This window comes from Pagrus major, chromosome 23 (assembly GCF_040436345.1).
Source record: "Pagrus major chromosome 23, Pma_NU_1.0".
In the NCBI taxonomy this organism is placed as follows: domain Eukaryota; kingdom Metazoa; phylum Chordata; class Actinopteri; order Spariformes; family Sparidae; genus Pagrus; species Pagrus major.
The window spans coordinates 8,744,494-8,763,653 of NC_133237.1; the positions used below are offsets into that span (position 1 = coordinate 8,744,494).

The 19,160-nt window shown below is 41.0% G+C and overlaps 1 protein-coding gene across 1 annotated transcript; it reads right to left on the minus strand.

The window, feature by feature from the left end:
• Window positions 1–1,128: 1,128 nt before the first annotated feature.
• top3a (DNA topoisomerase III alpha) lies at window positions 1,129–19,051 on the minus strand. The gene is made up of 19 exons (XM_073495280.1): window positions 18,478–19,051; window positions 17,505–17,564; window positions 17,315–17,388; window positions 17,151–17,226; window positions 16,575–16,683; window positions 15,580–15,723; window positions 15,246–15,416; window positions 15,028–15,128; window positions 12,060–12,134; window positions 11,795–11,877; window positions 11,203–11,413; window positions 10,589–10,774; window positions 10,322–10,451; window positions 8,770–8,883; window positions 8,489–8,654; window positions 8,184–8,330; window positions 7,738–7,860; window positions 3,926–4,665; window positions 1,129–2,084 (listed from the first exon to the last, which is right to left on the minus strand). Exons 1-19 carry the CDS (start codon window positions 18,703–18,705, stop codon window positions 1,921–1,923), a joined length of 3,102 nt encoding a protein of 1,033 aa, XP_073351381.1. The 5' UTR covers window positions 18,706–19,051; the 3' UTR covers window positions 1,129–1,920.
• Window positions 19,052–19,160: the final 109 nt, after the last annotated feature.

Here is a 19,160-nt window from a genome sequence, read left to right on the forward strand (position 1 = left end):
TTAAAAGGTAACTCCATCAATTCCTCACATTAAAGTGTCTACAGGTCTTAGGAAGAAAAAAGTAGTTAAAAGCCTTTTGTGGCTCCTGAGGAAGCTGTTTGTAATCTAATAAACTGACTCCGGCGATGTCACTCAGTGGCTGTGTTGCATTGTGGGTAATGCAGGCTATAACTCCTTATGGACAGTTTAAAAACAAACGATCAAAATCGACAGAAGAATCAGAGATATCACTTTTTTTATTACGTGTATTCTTCTTTTTCAAAACCTGGCACCTACATTACCCACAATGCAACTTAGCTACTGAGTGACATCACTGGAGGCAGTTTTTTCACATATGTTGTTGTGTTCCCCAAGATCTATGAACACACTGTGTAAAATTGATGGTTACCTTCAATACTGATAGTTGATGTTACTCTCCCCTCTGTCTGGGCCTCCTAGTGGTGAGGAAGCCCTCGTCATGTTCCTATAATCCCAGTGCCTTTATCCAGCTGCATTTCTACTTTTACTTTAAAAAGGATAAAGGATCAACATATCAGTACTTCTTCCACGTCTTGTCAGGACAGAAAATGTGATCATATAACTGCTTTCTGCTGCATCTTGACCATACTAAACTCAGAAATCAATGATGAGTATTAGTTATTGGAATCTGAATATGTTGTGCAAAATGCATTATGGGACAATGGGTTTTTATTTACTCATTTTGTTACTCACAGGTGTTTTGAGTTTGGTTTCTTTCCAAAGTTTAGCAGGCTGAAAGTTGTAAACTCAAAATGTAACCGAAACCAAAACCAGTGGAACAAAAAAGGGAAAATTAAAAAAAAAAGAAACCAAACCAAAACCAACAATCATATAAATAAACATGGAAGTTTACAGCATTTTAATTTTTATTAGCATCATCAATATTAAAATAGAAATCTTTGGCACTGGTAATTCCCCAGATTACCAAGAGAGGAGCCAGCCAATTAGCTTTTTTGTTTGTACTCATTATATTTAGAGAGCAAAAGCACAGTTTGCAGTTTCTTCCAACAAATCAACACATGTAAAATACCTGGCTGATCATTGAGACACATAATGATGTTATTATGAATACTCAGACCATTAGTTATGAATAAACTGTGTGCAAATAAGTTTGTTTTTTAAAATACACATTTATTCAGTCAAGACAGCTTCTGTGTCCAAATCACCCTCCTCCAGCTGATCTCAAGATTTCAGGATTATGGATGCAGATAAACAGAACAGACAGGGGATTCATCTGATCCAAGAGCAGCTGACTGGAGCTCCCATTAACTGTTCAGGTTACTGCAGTTGTTTCTTATGAGGTTCAACTTCTCAATGTGCTCCTCTTGCACTCAGACCTTTTCCTGTGGCAACAACAGACTTTACAGCAAATAGCACGTAGTGTTTATGAATGCTGCACTAAGCTTTAATGGAAAAGTTTGACATTTTGGTAAATATGCTAATAAACTTAACAGTCTGGCATAACCCCTCCTTGTGAAACTTCAGTATACACAATACATAAAGTCTTAGAAGTCCTGGTAGGCAATTCTTTCTTTTACTTTTGGACACCGCGTGGCTAGCTATTGGCATTGCTTCATATTTACTGTACAGACAAGATAGTGGTATCAATCTTCTCATCAAACACTTGGAAATAGACTGAATAATCGTAATTCTTGAAATGGCAAATGCACAACTGCAGGTTTGGGATATAAAGTCATTACAAGACCCCAGTCTTGTGCTCAAAGCTGTTTTTGCCCTCTTAGAACCATTATCAAAATGTAACTTTACAGGAAGGATACAGTCTTTGTTATATTTGTGAGTAGGTATTTACAGTCTGAGCTGTTGCATATTTGAAAAATCAAATCTCACTCCACACTTTCAAGTCATAGACTTTGATAACTCCACAGTGTCTCTAATGAGCCGTCACCGCTGGGGACAGGTGACTCGGGTGTGTCCCGGCATGTGGCAAATGCCGCAGGTACGAGCTTTCTTAGCAGCTGGGGGTTTGTTCGCCATGGCATCACCCATGATCTTCCTTCCCTTTTTCCCTCCATCGCCACCGCCATTAAATCCACCACCAAAACCACCTGACATGGGGAAAAGAGGTTGAACACAGCATGAGGCATTAGAGGTGACTGGATAAAAAGCACCAAAGATTTTTCTGTGTGCACTGGGACTGACGGCACTGTGTCAGCCTGGTAAGTGGATGCCTCAAGGTCTCAGTGGGAGTGTTTGTTTATGAGTCGTGACAGCTTTTCTTTATTATTGTGAAGTATGGAGGTGAGAAGGATCTGTCTCTCTCTACGGTGTTTGATCCGAGTGTACATCGTTTCACCTTTATGCGCTTGTATTAAAATATATTTAAAAAACATGATTTTAAAATGCATATAGAAAGCATCAGCTATCACCAGGCTCATGGTGGAAAGGTTTTGACAGCCTGATTAATGCAGTCAGGCACTGTGAATGTATGAACGGGTGTTTCCCCTAAATGTAAAACAGGACCCGCTTGTGCTGCAAGGGAAATTTCAGAGAAAGTAAACGGTAAAGAGTAAGTACCTGAGAAGTACTACAAACCAAAACCAAAAGAATATGATGAGGGATTTTCTCAAAGTTCCCTCTTGGTCAAAATAAGCTTAGGAGATGTACTAATACCAAAACTCTTATTTTGAAAGGAGGCTATAGTCCTTTATGCAACCAATGTGTTTCAGTGATCTATTTTTAATACAGTCAGAATGAGTAGCCCAGTTTCAACTCAATGTAGCTGCTAAACTTTTAAAGTAAATAAAGAATAACATCTCACTAAATAAGACTAAGCTGTCAAGGAGGTTATGTTTTCACCTGTTTGTTTGTTGGTTTGTCAGCAGGATTACACAAAACCTACAGAATGGATTTCCATGAAAGTTGCATGGATGATGGCTCTCAGCCCAGAATAGACCACATGAACTTTTGGTGTAGATCCGGATAAAGGAGCAGAATGAGGGAAGTTTACAACATTTTCATTGATTTCTCAGGGAATAATTCATGGATCTTAAAGGTGCCGCTAGCTACATTGCTAACCCCTTGATTCCAGTAGGCACGTCTCTGTTACCTGTTGTGTACACCGCTGTTTTGTTCTGTCCTCCTTGTGTCTTTTTATATCCCACCGGGAGCATTTCAGAAGTGGAGCATCATGCCTGCCTGATATTGCTGACTTGTCGATTTTTGTGCTTCTATTGTGGTTGAGAAGGCTACATAGGTGTGTCGTTTAGTTATTTGTCTGTTTTAAGTATGTTTATTGTTAATATTTCCCACTTTGTTGCGCTGTAGAGCCCAAGTCGGCACCGGGTGTTTCATTTTAAAATGGACGGATGCACTTTGCCGTTCCACTAACTGGCTAGATCTGCTTTGTGCAGGTTGATGTGGCTGCGGTCCTCTTCGGTCAAAAATAGACTTGGCGCGTGTTCTCCGCGGAGCAGAGCGGAGAGCAACTTGTGGGACACTGCTGAAACGCGCCATGGCGTAACAGGTGAAACATGAGCATTGTGTATCCCGGCCATGACGGGCCCGGTGGAAACTGGGGGTAACTGAGCAAATTAGCCGGCAGCAGCTACTACACAAAGCAGCAGTTAATGGCTACTGGTGATATGCTGCCTCCCTTTGAGTATGAATTTGACAGGTGGCCAATTCTTAAATATTACACCTTGTATGAAAAGAATCAGGTGTATTTAGGTGGCTGGTATTAATGAGTGAGTACAATTTGTTACAGATCCTAGCTCTGATGAGCTTAAATTAAGGTTAAGAAGTTATGGGTGGTTTAAAATTTTGAGTGATACAGAGCTATGAAGACTGATATTGGATTAGACTTGGCCGAGTACTGGAGATTATTATGTGTTTGTGTGTGTGTGTGTGTGTGTGTATGTGTATGTGTGTGTGTGTGTGTGAGCCCTGCCTGGTGGAGGTGCGTTCTCATCGGCCCACTGGAAGAAGCCACACTGCTGGTCTCTGGGTTTCCCGCAGGTGTGGAACATCCGGCCCTTGTTTGGACCGTCCTTCTGCACTGTACGCGTCACTGCCGTCTCATTACAGTTACACATCGTCTGGCCCACATGTTCCCCTGCACCCCCTTGCTGCCCTATGCCTCCTCCAGGGGTGTTCCTGAAACCCAAAGAGGGCCTCGGGGGCTGGGAGGTCTGCGGCGAGCCCTGCTGACTTGGCTGGTCCACCCACAGAAAGAAGTTGCAGCTGCCAGCGCCGCACTTGTAGAACTGGCGACCTTGATTAGGACCGTCTTTTCGCACGGTCAGGAGGAGTGCATCCTGACCGCAGTTGCACACGATGGCATCACTGTTGATGTCTGCAATAACACCTCCGCCACCTGGTGGAGGTCGCGGTTGCGGGGTCCAGGAGGGGATAGGAGGAAGGGAAGGTCGGGGATCTGAATTTGGGGCTCTGGGTGGCTTTGGTCTGGGGGGCCACGGAGCTGGTGGACGAGGGTCGTCTCCTCTTCCTCCCCCTCTTCCTCCCCCTCTTCCTCCTCCTATTCCTCCTCCTCCTCCTCCTCCTCCACCACCTCGGAGATATTTCAGGTCCAGCACCTCTCTGAGCGTCTCATCACATCCACCGATGCAGCCAACAAACTCTAAAGGCATCATGGGGGGGAGGCTGCCCCTGCGGAACTTGAACTTCAACCTGCAGAATGTAGGACACACGGGAGAGGAATGTTAAAGAAGTCAACCTCAACAATAACAAACCAAACCAGTCTACTTGAAACTGAAATTACTCTCTGATGCCACCTTGTCATAGATATCAGATACAGATACACGTGTTGTATTGATATCAAGGTATTTACATTATTATCATATTCTGACATTTCTGTCTCGAATGAGAAACAGTGGTTGGTCTTTTCTATTTTTTTTTTTAAACACGTTGTAGTACATTGCTGTCTAATTAACAGTAATTCTGTGTTACATTTTTTATTTTTATTTTGTATAATGTAACTGTTTATGTGACAGGTGGACTGTAAATTCACTGAGTTTTGGTGTTGGTTGAATTTGAATGAAAATATAATTCATGAAATTTGAAAGATTTTTAAAGAAAAATTCATGTCAGCACAATGCAAACTGATCCAAACAACACCCTGGACAGGTTCCCAGTTCATCACGGGGCAGACAAATAAGTGACAAACAACCATTCACACTCACATTCACACCTATGGGTGTCACCAATTAACCTGCATGTCTCTGGACTGTGGGAGGAAGCTGGAGTATTCAGAGGAAACCCACGCAGACACGGGGAGAACATGCAAACTCCACACAGGGAAATTGTAATATACCCTCATTTAACGCCCACAGTACATGCAGTAAACTCTGCATATATTGTGTAAAAGCAGCTTGTAGAAACCTGCTTTGGAATAATACTGTAAGTATGTTTGTTTGCACACATCCAATGTTAGCAGCATGAAGTTATCCAACAAGCTCAAACTGCTGGGTGAGACCTGATTAAAAAAACAGTGATATTGTTTTAGAGTAAGTGCTGTAGTTCAACTTTGAGCTTGGTACCAGATTGGTTGCTATGGTAACAGATGCTGGTGTGGAGCACTTTGGCTGGATGCGAGTGAGCGTGCCCTATATTTGGACTGAGCTGAGGCACGTGCTCAAGGGGTTAACGCCCACTTGTGTAAACAAGAATTTGGAGAAGTTTCTTGCACTGCCGAGGCCACTGAGAGTCTCATCTGGGTTTGCTGATGTGTTTGCACAGCACAGTGTGCAGCCTACATACACTTCTCATTAATCCGAGGCAGGGAAGCTGTGTGTGTGCTCATGGTAAAAAGCTTGGCTTTGAAGTGACCACTGACAACAAAATGTTTTCAAAGTCTGTTACATATAGTTGGTTTGGTTCTGAAATGTGCTGAGAGAAAATGATGTGGACCAAAGGATGAAAAATCTCTATCACACAGTATTTATAACACAGTGCAGAATAAGAAGAAACCAGGGCAGAAACATTCAAACCAATAACCATAAATTCTGCTTTATTTCCTGATCGGGTTAAACATGACAACCAGGGACTGAAAAAGGAGCGTTTGTTGGCTGATGGTCAACTTTTCAGAACTATAATATTTAGATGTCTTGCTTTTATATAATTCAATTCCTTCTCTTTAAAATGTTCTCAAGAGTTGCTGTAACAAACAGACTGTCGACTGCTGTCTTTCACTTTGTCATTTTATCTATTTGTTTATTTAACAGGGACCAGGCAGGTAAACATCGTTACACAAAGACAAGCAATTCAACGGATGTATGGCGTCTAGCTGAAGCTCATTTGCAGCCTGAGGCTTTTACATCTAGGTTATTACGGCCAAACAAATAAAACCATGAAGTTGGGGGATTCACAAGAGACAGATTAAACGAGAATAACCACCTCGCGGTTATATGCCTCCGCCAACCTGTCAAGTTGCAGTTTGCTTCCATGTCTGTTCAGACTCATATAGTATGTGGTAAAGACTTTGAAGGAATTTAATAAAAAAGTGTTTTCTGATGGAAATGGAAGTTAACACTATATTGACATGATTCCAGTGAGAGACATGTTGTCTTCATGTAGAGACTACCTTTACAGAGGAGTGCAGAGGACTGATAGAGAGCTTCATCACGTGGTGCATCAAAAGTCACCTGAAGCTCAACATCAGCAAAACCAATTAATCAAACTCCTTGTAAGTGTTTACATGCTTGGCCGATTCTGATAAAATATGAAGAAGCTACAAATTGTAAAATGAAAAAGCTTCACAGATGATCAACCTGGCAGCTCATTAGATTTAAACAATAACCAGTTTCAAGGTGGGCACCCAAAATTAGTGTCATCAAATCAGTAACCAACCAAATGTGAAAAACGGTCACAATCTCTCCCTCTGTTCATGAGTAGAGGCGTTGAATAATGGCCAGAAAAGTGCTTCATGATGTCACAGTGAAGCTGACCTTTGACCTTTTGGAACTAAAACGCCATCACTTTATGACCTTATCCTTTTAGACATTTTGTGTGAGATTTTGTCAAAATTAGCACATGAATTCCGGAGTTATGGAAAAAATTGTTTTGTAAGGTTACAATGACCTTTGACCACCAAAATGTAATCAGTTCATCCTTGTGTCCAAGTTGACGGATGTGCCAGATGAATAGAAAATCCCTCCAGGCATTCATTGAGATATCACTTTCACAAGAATGTGGCAGACAGACAGATGGTCAACCTGAAAACTGCCTCTGGCTACGACTGTCACCGCTACGGAGGCATAGAAATAGTGTGAATGCTGTTGAGTCTACACCTATTTATCTGCTCTGTGAGGCTGTACTTTGGCAGAGTGGTGCTTTCAGCTACATGCTAATGTGCTCACATTGCTAACACGCGGATGTTAAGCAGGTATAATCATTACCATGTTCACTATTTTAGTTTAGCATGTTAGCATGGTAACATTTTCTAATCGAATGTTATTTTTTCAAACTTTAGGCAGCTCCTTCCAGAGTCACAGCACACATTATACAGCTGTTTTCACAGGTTGAGGAGAACTTGTGATGGTGAGTGAACTGAATTTCATGTGTAATATTGGTGAAGTATCCAGATTACTTTTTTTTCCCATTAATATGCAGGTGGGACGAAAAATCTTTCTGAAAAATGTCAGGTGAAGAGTCTTAACTTCTGTTGATCATAAATGGTTGTGTGTCCGGCGTTTGATGTATAGTGTACAGCTGTGTGAAATTAAATTAAACGTTCACACTTACATGTGAACAGGATGCGGCTGACAGGTGGAACAAACGCTGCTGTCTCTGCTGACCTCCAGCGCCGTGTCAGGGAACCACACTGCTGTCTTACAGGCTGGGAAGCCCACGCAGGACAGGTACTTACTACAGGGGGACAGAGACATGGTGGAGAGGACAGAAGAAGCTGTGTTGGTTGTGGATGGGTGTGTAAGAATAAAACACAAGTTAGATAGACTGCTGAGGTAGAAGGGTGCTGTTGTGGCAGCACCAAAAAGGAAACACTACCAAAGTAGAAAATCTGACTTAAAACTAATACGTAGTTAATGGGAACAATCTTATGAAACCAACTGTATGGTCCCTTAATGTGTGATAAGTCAACAGAAACATAATATTTAGGAGACAGAAAGCATCTTTCTGTTCCTGTGATAATATAGTTTAAGGCTTTTTTGCTTTGGGTCTGGCCTCACCCGTTTCCCTCCCTCTTCGTCTTCAACACCATGTCCCGCCCACAATTAGGGCACTTCCTGACCGGCAACGGGATCTCCATATCCTGCTCCTCTGCTTCAGGGATCTCTTGAGCTGCACCCAGATATGGAGACAGGGCTTCATCTAACCTGGGGAGACAAAAGAAAACAACTTCTTATCAGGTTCACCACAACAACCAGCCTGCAGTGATTACAGGACAGGTGTAACTAATCCATCATCGTAAAATATGACACATGATTCTGCTCATTTTGGTACAGGCATCAAAAATTCTACAAATGTAACTAACTTCTTTGCCTTCCTGGCAGACTCGATGAAGACAGTTTTGTATTTCTGGATGTGATGCTGCAGCACGCTCCGTTTGTCCTTCCTGCCCTCTGATACCAGCTTGAGATCAGCCTCCAATTCAGCACGCAGGTTTGGTTTGGACATCTCATAGCCCATGGAGTTGTATCCTTAACACACATACATATTTGAATGGCAGGGATAGCGGAATAAGGGAGCCTCTCAAGATATGCATGTATTAAAACCTGCTGTATAATGTAGTATGCAGTGTGTGTGTGTACATACCCTCCACCAGTCCCATGCCGAGCTCTCCAGGGAGAAACCTCTGGTCAGCTGTCAAGCCCACATACATGCGACTCTTTATAGTCTCGATGTGCTCTGCGTGGGTTGCATCTGTGCCTGTCATATTCACAGTTCATATAAGAACACACATCGTCAGACACCGAACAGTTTGTCCTGAGCAAAACAATTCTATGTTGACTGGACAAAAGGGTCACTAATGGCTTGAACACACTACACGACGTCCTCAGATCGTCGACAGGTCAATGACTTATTAGCGACACACATGCGAGACGTGACACAGGAATGACGCGGTCCAAACAGTACAAATTGTTTTTGTGCTGATTTGCAGTAAAAAAAATAAAAAAACAAACAAACAAAAATGAAAGAAAAAGAAAATACAGGTAAAAACATTGATTATGATGCACAAAGAGCCAGGGTGATTTTTGTACTGGAAATGTACGATTGTCTGCTCGGGGACGGCAAGGCATCAGGGCTAAAATAATGTAGTTGAACTTGGTATAAGTTGTTGTAAGGTTGGCATTTGGTAAATGTTTTTCTGCTTTTAATCCAAAAGGTGCTGTAAAGTAAACCAAAGACACCCCAATGCACGTATAAAAACTTATCAGGCCATGCAGATGTGGACTGAAGTCCAGGGGCACATATGTGGTCCAACAGGGAAACATCTACAGACTTGAAATGATGGCCATAAGTGCAAAGCTGATGGGAATGTATTAAATAGTATTTATCGAATGTAGAGCACTTTTTGAATCAGTGTGATGAAATACGTCGACTTATCAGGTATTCCATTGACCAAAACAAAGTGCCTTTTTAAATGTAAATGTTTTTCTCAGTTAAATTTAAAGCAACAAAAATTTAACTTCCCGGAGAAAAATAATTGATTGTTGAGTCTAGTGCTGGTGCAATGTGGAGGATGTAAGATGGCTGCACTTAATCAGAGCATAGACTCCACTGATGAGCAAGCTGAAACAAAAAAAACCTTGCCCACGATCATCTAAAGTGTTCTAAGCAGAGACCGAACAACAATGTGCTAATGTGCTCTGCAAATTAGAAATGGCTTATCACAGCAGTACTCCCGCCATGCTCGAGCACTCGAGGCGGAAGCATCCGGGGGTGATTTTTCAAGACGGCAGCAAAAGCAAGATGGCACTGTAAGTCCTGTTTACTTTTTGTCCCCACCCAAACGTACTATATATTAGGATTATAAACACAAGGAATGCGGGGCTGCTGGTAGTAATTGATTTTCTAATGTTAGATTACCAGTTAAGACTGGGCCATTTTTTGTTGGGGAATAACGCCCTGCAGTGCATACTTTGGGCATACTTTGGGCTGCGTCCGACCTGGACTTCAACCCAAAGCGTTAGTATCAATGTGTGTCAATGTCATAATATACAGTATATTGATGATGTAAAACTATATATAAGGTTATGGGAGTCCAATTTTCGACTCTTAGTGTTCATACGCAAGGATTTGTAAGTGGTCGGGATCACACAAAAAAACCCACAGTTTCCATCTGTGTGTGTGTTTACACTTGTACCAATGCCATGCTTCTCCATCAGTGATATTAGGTCAGCTTCAGTGAGCAGCTGCGGAGGACTCGTCTGTCCGTCCACCATCTCGATAGCAGAGGGCTGGAACTGGGAGCCTTGCTCGTACACTGGAATCAGCTGGAACACACACACGGCAGGTTTACAAGGACATATCTCACAGAACAGAAAGATTCAGCAGGAAACTGGTGAATGTGTTCAAACAAAAACATCAGCATGTTGAGTGCATAGTCTATTATCAAACACAGACTCCATACCTTGGTGCTCCACTTGTCATACGGGTAAACATCCAGGTAGTTCCTTGCAATGATCATGAGTCCTGAGGCAGAGAACTTCTCCTGGGCAATGTCTATGTCCACCACGGTCTCCTGCCCCAAAGCATCCTGGGATACACAAGCCAGGAAGTGCCTGACAATGAACTCATACAGACGTCCTTCATTGCCCTGGACACAGAAGAAAAAGTAAGTCATTACTTCACACTGTCTGTGCTCACTTACGAATACCAGTTTGTGTGATATGCATAAAATATGATCATCTTTTCAAGTGTGTTTATGTTTGTTGAGACACTTCACAGACATTCAAAGATCACAAAATAAATTAAATCTTTTTTTAATCGTACATGAATACAGCTTTTGTGACCTTTGAGCTGACGTAGGCAATCTGTAAAACCTTTCAGCCAATTGTTTTCATCTTATTGTTAAACAAATAGCAACATTTGAGGGCATGACAAGGACTGGTTGACCACAGAAAGACCTGCCAGCAATAATTCACATTTTATTAAAACATTTGATTAAGATTCAAAATGGAAAAAAGGTGGAAAAGAAAGAAAAAAGGGGGCAAAAATTATGAGCTCATGTGTTCGCAGACTTACCTGCAGTGTGTTGCTGTACTTGGTGGGGTGTATGGGGGGATGGGCTTGGTCAGATTTCTTGCCTTGCCGTGGGTTGGGACCCCCAGGCTGGTCGAGCACCCGCTGGGCGAACGTCCCCCAGTTCGGGCTCTGTCTCTGCTGCTCCACCAGGGGGCTGAGGGCCAGGTTTTGGGGGAAAATGTTTGTCTCTGTACGAGGGTAGCTGATATACCTAAGTGGAAAAAATAAACACACACACACTGTCAAAAGCCATCTTCACACAAACAACGCAGAGTGAACGCTTTGGAGAAGTGACATTGCGGGTAAACACATCTATTAAACGCCTGCCAGATGGTGTCTTTTCATGTATAAAAATAGGCTCGACTTTGAGGTGGTATAACAATCCGGTAAACAAAAACTACATTTGACCGTTTCACTGACACCACAAAGCCTCTAATAAGGTGGCTGCAAGCCAGTTATCTGAGTTCAAATGAAACATCAGAATTACTGTGGGAGGATAAACTGATGAGGACATTTAGCATATGGCTGCACCGAGACAATACTTTGCTGTGTGGATAGCAGCATGCATTCACATTACCTAACATGCACTCACCCCTGGGTATAGAGTTTCTCTGCAATTTTCATGGTCTCTTTGGCACTTATTCTTAGCTTGCGAGATGCCAGTTTCTCCAGTTCCTGTTGGTCAGATAAAGGTAGAGGACTGTTCAGAGCTGGAATGGGTTCTCAATACAAGGACCCAGGACACTGAATAGGACAAAATACTGTTCTGGGAAAACACCTACACACACACTTTATACCATAAACAGATGTGTTCTGAGATGCAGCGTGTGTATTTGTGTTTGACTGTATATTCTTACCACAGTGTCCAAAGGCAGCGGTCTCCACTTGCTCTTGGGTTTGCTGGTTACTGAGGTGATTGTTGCTATGGGATCCTGAAAATGAATGAAATGATATTCTCTTGTGTACCTCTCTACATGTATGGCTTTTAGCCCACTTTATTGAGGCGGATCGACAACACATCCAAATTTACTGCTGTGTCCTCCCAAGGTTACAGCTGCAGGTGGAGAACAGGTTACACATGTTTGGATTTACTTACTAACACATACACACACACACACACACACACACACACACACACACACACACACACACACACACACACACACACACACACACACACAGAGTTTATTTTTTGCATTTATATCAAATAAATACACTAATTTGCATGATCAGGACAACCACACCACTCAACCACATCAATATGTTGTCAAGACAAATTCACTCTCCTGCTGCTTTGCTGCTGCTGCTGCGTTTCAGTATGAATACATTTTGCACCTGTTATGCAAGAGCTTTGTGGCTGTATTTGTTAGCAGTGGTGCTCCGTTTCCTAACAACAGCTGAACTTCTTTGAGATCACGAAGGGTTCATATGTGCATAATTTCACTCAGTGGTAACAGGATCTGTCAACAAATACATATATCTAAGACTGACCAGTCCAAAACATCAAAGAAGAGTCAGCCCTGTGGAAAAATCAGAGCCACCACCTTGTGACGACTGCCTCCTTAATGACTCTGTGGAGTATTTGACCACTAGTAGCCAGTGATACAATGGTTTTATGAGTGGGGGTCTGTTTTGTTTGAAATGCGCTGGTCTGACTCACAGGATGTAGGCTGTGACACGACACTATTTTGAAGGGGAACGCCGTTGCATTCCGGGCTTTGCGCCGCCCAAGACGATTGTGATTCGTTTGAAGAAAAACTAACAAGCCAAAATGTATTTCCCTCATTAGACCACTGGCACAGTGCTGGAAATAGGTCTGGCCATGTGAGACTAGAAATGCACAACATACGCGATGGTGATGCGATACACAATTCCTGCCAATGGTTTCATACAATTCACACTAATCAACAGGTGGCAGTATTGCGGCAAGAATTGCAGAAATGTGCCAGAAGAAGAATGCTAGCACAGAAATATGAATGGAAACTGCAGTTTTCAAAATGAAGCTTTGCAAATGTTTTATGGGAAATTAAGTACAAATTTGTTAGGCCTTAATTATACACACAATGTGTTTTGGTAAAGGCTAGTGAATGTAAACAAAAAACTCTGTTTACAAGAAAACTCTACAGGGAACCTCTAAAGTGCCATTATAATTGATTTAAAAAAAAAAGAAAATTGCCAGTTTGATACAGAAATGTGCTAAGTAGAGAGGAGGGGAACTGCATAGTTTTGTGAGGAACTACTTTGATCCACTAAGTGTAAAAACATTAATCGATGCAGCTTTAATCTAGAATTATCGATAAAAATAAAATATTAAATATGCACAAATGCACATGATAGTTTTATTAATATTTCAGAGTGTTAACACAAATATACACAATGTTGTTATTGTTTTCCTTCATTATGTATTACTCAAGAAACCGAGGGCAACAAGAAGCTCTTTTTCATCTTGTCGATTGAGCCCTGGTGTACAGGGACATAGTGTATCTTTTTTTGTCCGACCTGAGTTTGGCTCCTGACAGTCACATGGGTGAAGTGATAATTACACGCTCGTCAGCTATGAGCATCTCGGCGAATAATGAGCCAGAGTGTTTTGCAGTCATAGATTCAGACGACACCTCAATCCTGTTACCAGTAACTGAGAGCATGCAGGGTTTAAAACAAAAACACGTCGAGGCGAGATCAACAAACAAAAGATTTCTGAACAACAAAATGTACTGACGCTGTCAAACAAATCATAACAAAACCAAAATGTAATCATCATTGTAAATTATCAAAAAGTGTGTGTGGTTGATATTAACTGTGGCTGTGTTTTCAGACTTCAGTATAGTATGATAACAATTAAAGATACTGTCACACTTTATTATCATCATAAATGCAATATCACAAGAATAACTGATGTGCATAAATTAAGGTAAAAGATTTGATGAGATGATGGAATAATTGACTACTTTGTGAGTGTTTTGACCTGATTTGGCGAACATAGTTTTGCGGTGATCCTTAATGGTTTATTTAGTGTGTAGGGTTAGAGTTAGGTTTTGTTTTTAAAATGTTTACTGATCTTGAGATGATGTAAAACCTTCTTTCTATTCATCCAATATTTTGTCACTAAAACTTCAATGCTGTGGTAAAAATAAAATAAGGTAATAATTCTTTACTTCTTCAATGACGTGTGTTTGATGAGGCTAGTAGGTACATGTTGCGTATTCACAAAGATGTAAAGTGGTTATTTATTTCCAATTTAGTTTTGTAGAGGCAGAGTCTGCCCTGTGTTGTTGTAAACCAACATACGTGGTTACAGCGGGGTAGCATGCAGCTGTAAGCATCACTGAAGTTTAGGGAACGTTTAATTAGCATAGGGCAAGATCATACCATAACCTACTAAAGGATAAGGAGGCAAATAAAACAAAAGAACTTCAGTGTTAAATTTGCGAACATGAACCACAAAACGTTACATAAGAAGATTAATAACATGACTGTTTTTACAAGACTTATGATAGTCAAGAATATGGCCTCTCCTTGCACAACTCATTTGTGTTTAAACCTTTGCTCAACAGCACACACAACATATGAAATCAATGAAAGAAGCTCAGGCTTGTCCAGTTAACTGTTCTGTAGAAAGACAGCATCAGCTGACCTACAAGCGTACTAAGGCATCTTAGATATGCATGTGTAAAAAACTCTATTACATTAGAGGATCTAAAGAGATTTCTAGGCCTGATTTAATTCATTATAACGCTCTAAGAGAGCACATGACATAGAAGAGATTCATATTTACCCACAAGAATGTGCTCAGCATAAAACATACACACACAAACAGGCACATACCTCCATGCAGATCTGGTAGAGCACCAGGCAAGCTGTGTGGTTGAAGAGACGGTTTCTCTTCCAGCTGAATTCTACGGTGTCCTCCTCCACCTCGTGCAGCACTGACACAAAGACAGACACACAGAACGGAAGAAACGAAGACGAGTGAGAGTCAGTTTACAACCTCAATACTTGCATCTGCGTTGGATCTGTGTGTCTGTGCAAAGACGAGTTTGTACCTTTGATCTTGTAGAAAGTCTCGGGTATGAAAGCCTGTATGGCTTTGAAGCGCTCCACCACGAAGCCCAGAGTGGGAAACTGACAGCTGCCGTATGAGATCAGCTGATTGGCCAGAGACTCGGGAAAGATCTTCTGCAGGCGAAGCGTCTGGAATCGAGTGAAGGACGCACCTGATGAACATGAGAGATGGGGTCATATTAAGAACTTTCCATAAAGGTCGTCATCCAGACTTATATACTTATGCCATTATTTGTCACTATTTGTTGATATTATCTGTTGACAACACCCAACATTAGTGCATCCTGATGTACTCAGTACAGAATGCTACCGTACCTATCCGCAGGTCCAGCTCCTGACGCACATCGACAGCATCACTGATGTTAGCATCTGGCGCCATTAGAGTCTCACATGCTCTCCGAATGGAGTTGGGGGTGATCTCAGAAAACTTTGCCCGAAAGACTTGTAAATTGGGCCTCACTACAAAACAAAAGCACACAGACATACACACATTTTTAGCAGAGGCAATTTGTAGACATACACAAAAACTGCTATTTTTTTGGTTTACTCAGTCATAGGAGTGGTGCTAATTCCACATATTCATTTATAGTATAAACATTTTAATTCTACATGCCAGAATGTACATTGTTAAAGGGATAGTTCATCCTTTTGGGATGAGAAGATGTGAAGACTAATACCACTCTAGTGTCTGTACAGTAAATATGACACTACAGACAGCAGCCTAGCTAGTTAGCGTAGCTCACCTTACCTCAAAGTACAAAATAAGGAGAAAACTGCTGCCCTGGCACATAATCCTCAAGAAATTATAACATGTCATTTTTACTCTTCAGTTTTTGATCATATTAAACAAACAAGATATAACATTTTAAATACTGAGCTTTAGAAGCACTAGTGGGTGGATCTTTGTTGCAATTGGGCCGAGCCAGGCTTTCCACCTGCTCCAGTCTTTGTACTAAGCTAAGCTTACTATATCGACATAATCCTAGAATTTGGATATCACTATATAGCGATATGGCACAAGTTTTGTCTTTTCCTGGTTTTAAACACTGGATTACAGTAATGTGATGTAATTTTCTGAATTTACAAGACTGTTGTACTAATTGTTCCAAAACTTGCCTTTATATTAGCCACTAAGTCATTATATCCACGTTACTGGTGATTATTTATCTCATTGTGTTAATATTTTAGTACCAATAGTCAATCATGCAACATTGTCGCACTACTGATATTGAAGTATTTGGTCTTTAAAAAATGCACGCTCACTTGCACAAACACAACAACAAAACAACCCACACATATTACTATCATACCTGCTTTGCAGACATCTATGATTTCAAAGCCAATGTTTTCTCCCTCTCTGTCACAATCAGTCCAGATGACTAAGGCCTGGCACTGCCGCACCTCCTTTTCTAGTGTCCGCTGGAGAGGCAGAGAGGAAAGGGGAAAAGAGGGAGAAAACAATGTAAGAAGGAAGATTAGACAGAGAGTGAGGGAGTAAGAAAAATCTGTAGTCCTTTTCTATTCGCCATATTCATCATTATTTCCTTTGAATAACAATTCAACAAACACTCTGTATACATAAATGGTGTTGCTTATCCCGGTTTTATAACTATTAAGTAATTCTGAAACTGCACAAGTTATTTTGAGGGAAAAGTGTACTGAAATTTGGTTACAAGTCAATATGTGTCCAAATACTAAAATGACCACAATTAACATACCAATATCAATCAAACAACACTCTAACACACACAGTGGGGCTACAGACAGCGTGACAGATCCCATAGGTTCATCTAAATACACGGTAAAGATTTATTTTTTTATTTTTTTATTTATTTATTATTTATTTATATTTCTGTGATTTTTTAGAGGACAGTAAATAAACATACCTTGATTTGCATCATGTTATCTGGACAATACTTCTCTACCTCTGCATCAAATAACAGCACTGGATTGCAACTGTGCCTTTGGAGGGGAAAAGTACAAATAATATTGGCTGTTGTAATACTGTGTGACGCTTCAAAAAAGCGAAAAAAAGAAACCTGTCACTTACCATTTCTGGAACGGTGCTTTGAACTCCAGACCGAGTAAATGGCCTGATACTGACGTCATTGTTACTGTCACATTCTGGAGCAGGATGAAGACACAATGAAACGAGAAAAATCAGAGACAACATGAAAGACAAAAGAACAGACACACATCTGCATCTGAGCGTATCTTATTATTTCATAGGATTCACTCACCTGACCAAAGAGATGATATTCATACTCATAGATTTTGTTAAACTTTGACATCCCTTCCCTCTAAAATAGAAAAGAAGACAATCAGTGCTCGAGCAACCGAAGGGAAATAAAAGAATCTAATTCATTCATCATTTCTATTAATATCCGCTGTTTTCGGGGAAAATGGGAGAGTCTTTTGAGCTCGGTGGAAGGAGTGATCTGCCAGGTTATGATAGAGAATATTTAATATGGATGGTAAATGATCAGATTTCTATTGAGGGATGTGTGATCAGTTGTTTAGTGACAGAGGTTAGACAAAATAATTGAGACAATTTCTTAATTTATTTTCCCAGAAAAATTTCTAATTAATCTATAAATAAATCTATAATTACATAGACAGTAACTTTACATTTGCTGTGAATATTGATAAAGATAATTATGCATGTTAGGATGCAACTTACACTTGGTTTAACCAGTTTAATTAGCAGATTATTTTCTCAACTTATTGTTTGGTCTATAAAATCTACACTACAGTTTCTCAGAGTTTAAGGTCACAAACATATCATATTTGCTCTCATAGAGGACAAAAACAACTTGCCATTATTCACATTTCAGAGGCTACAACCTGTGATTCTTTTGGGCGTTTTTTCTTATAAACTAACTATGAAACTTTTTATCTAAATCACCCATTCCCATTGAGTGTTTGGGGGAGGATGTGACTTATATCAGTGAATATCAGTGAAAGCGTAGTGGATTTAGTATTTAAGTTTGCATGATGCATGTAGTTATGTCCGGGTATGAAGGTATGTAAAGGTGATCTTGCAGACAGTGTGGGGTGGGCCACAAATTGGAAAGGCTCACTGACACTGAGGAAACAAACTGCTCCCTGAACTGTCAGTCAGCTGACTTGGCAAAAGTAAGTCACCATCACAAGTTACACTATGTGCATTACGTGTAGGACAGTGCCCTGAGATGGTGTGAAGACATGACTGACCCTCCTGGACCTGCCGCTGGACATGATCTCTGAGATGCCTTTGGCTGCATCGTTCTTCTCGGCTACGCAGAGGACCCTCTTGATCTGAGTCCGGTTGCGGATCATGTCTGCCTGATGAGGAGTGTCCGTGTCCAGGACACTCTGCGCCGCACAGAAACACCTCCGTTGGAGCCCTAGCCGCTGTAGTCCCGATCGAAGCAAGGATCTCCCCAGTAGGTACACTACCATGCCTGGCCGCTCTCACATGAAGGAGCCGGTGTCCTCCAGCCAGCCTACTGAAGCTGTCACGCTACTCTGTTAGCACGTTACATTGACGTAGTTAGCTAACGCCATGCTCCCTAAAACTTTCACAGAAGAGCTGAAAAGTGGTCACCAGTTGACTAAGTTCACTCCCGATAAATTTAATAGAGAAAAGTAACTCTAAACACGTGAAAATGCTGATTTAAAACTATAATGAGGAGCAATATCGAGCTCTACAAGTGAAGCTGTTAGCTCTGTTTACAAATTCCCCGCCCGCCTGTCAAATACTGCCGTAATCCAGGTCGCAAAACTGTCGTAAAATCATGTCACCAGCAACACGTTCAATTAGAAAAGTATATAATTAAAAGTACCTAAGTTTATTTAAATTGACTATTGTTTAAACTCGTAGCACATGTCGTATCATTAAAATAATATAGTCATCG

Coding starts and splice junctions, on each gene's coding strand:
- top3a (XM_073495280.1), bottom strand. CDS start 18,705: ATGGTAGTGTACCTACTGGGGAGATCCTTGCTTCGATCGGGACTACAG. Junction 12,135..15,027: donor TCTACCAGATCTGCATGGAG/GTATGTGCCTGT, acceptor ATTCATTTTCAG/GATCCCATAGCAACAATCAC. Junction 10,775..11,202: donor AGTACAGCAACACACTGCAG/GTAAGTCTGCGA, acceptor TTCTGTGTCCAG/GGCAATGAAGGACGTCTGTA.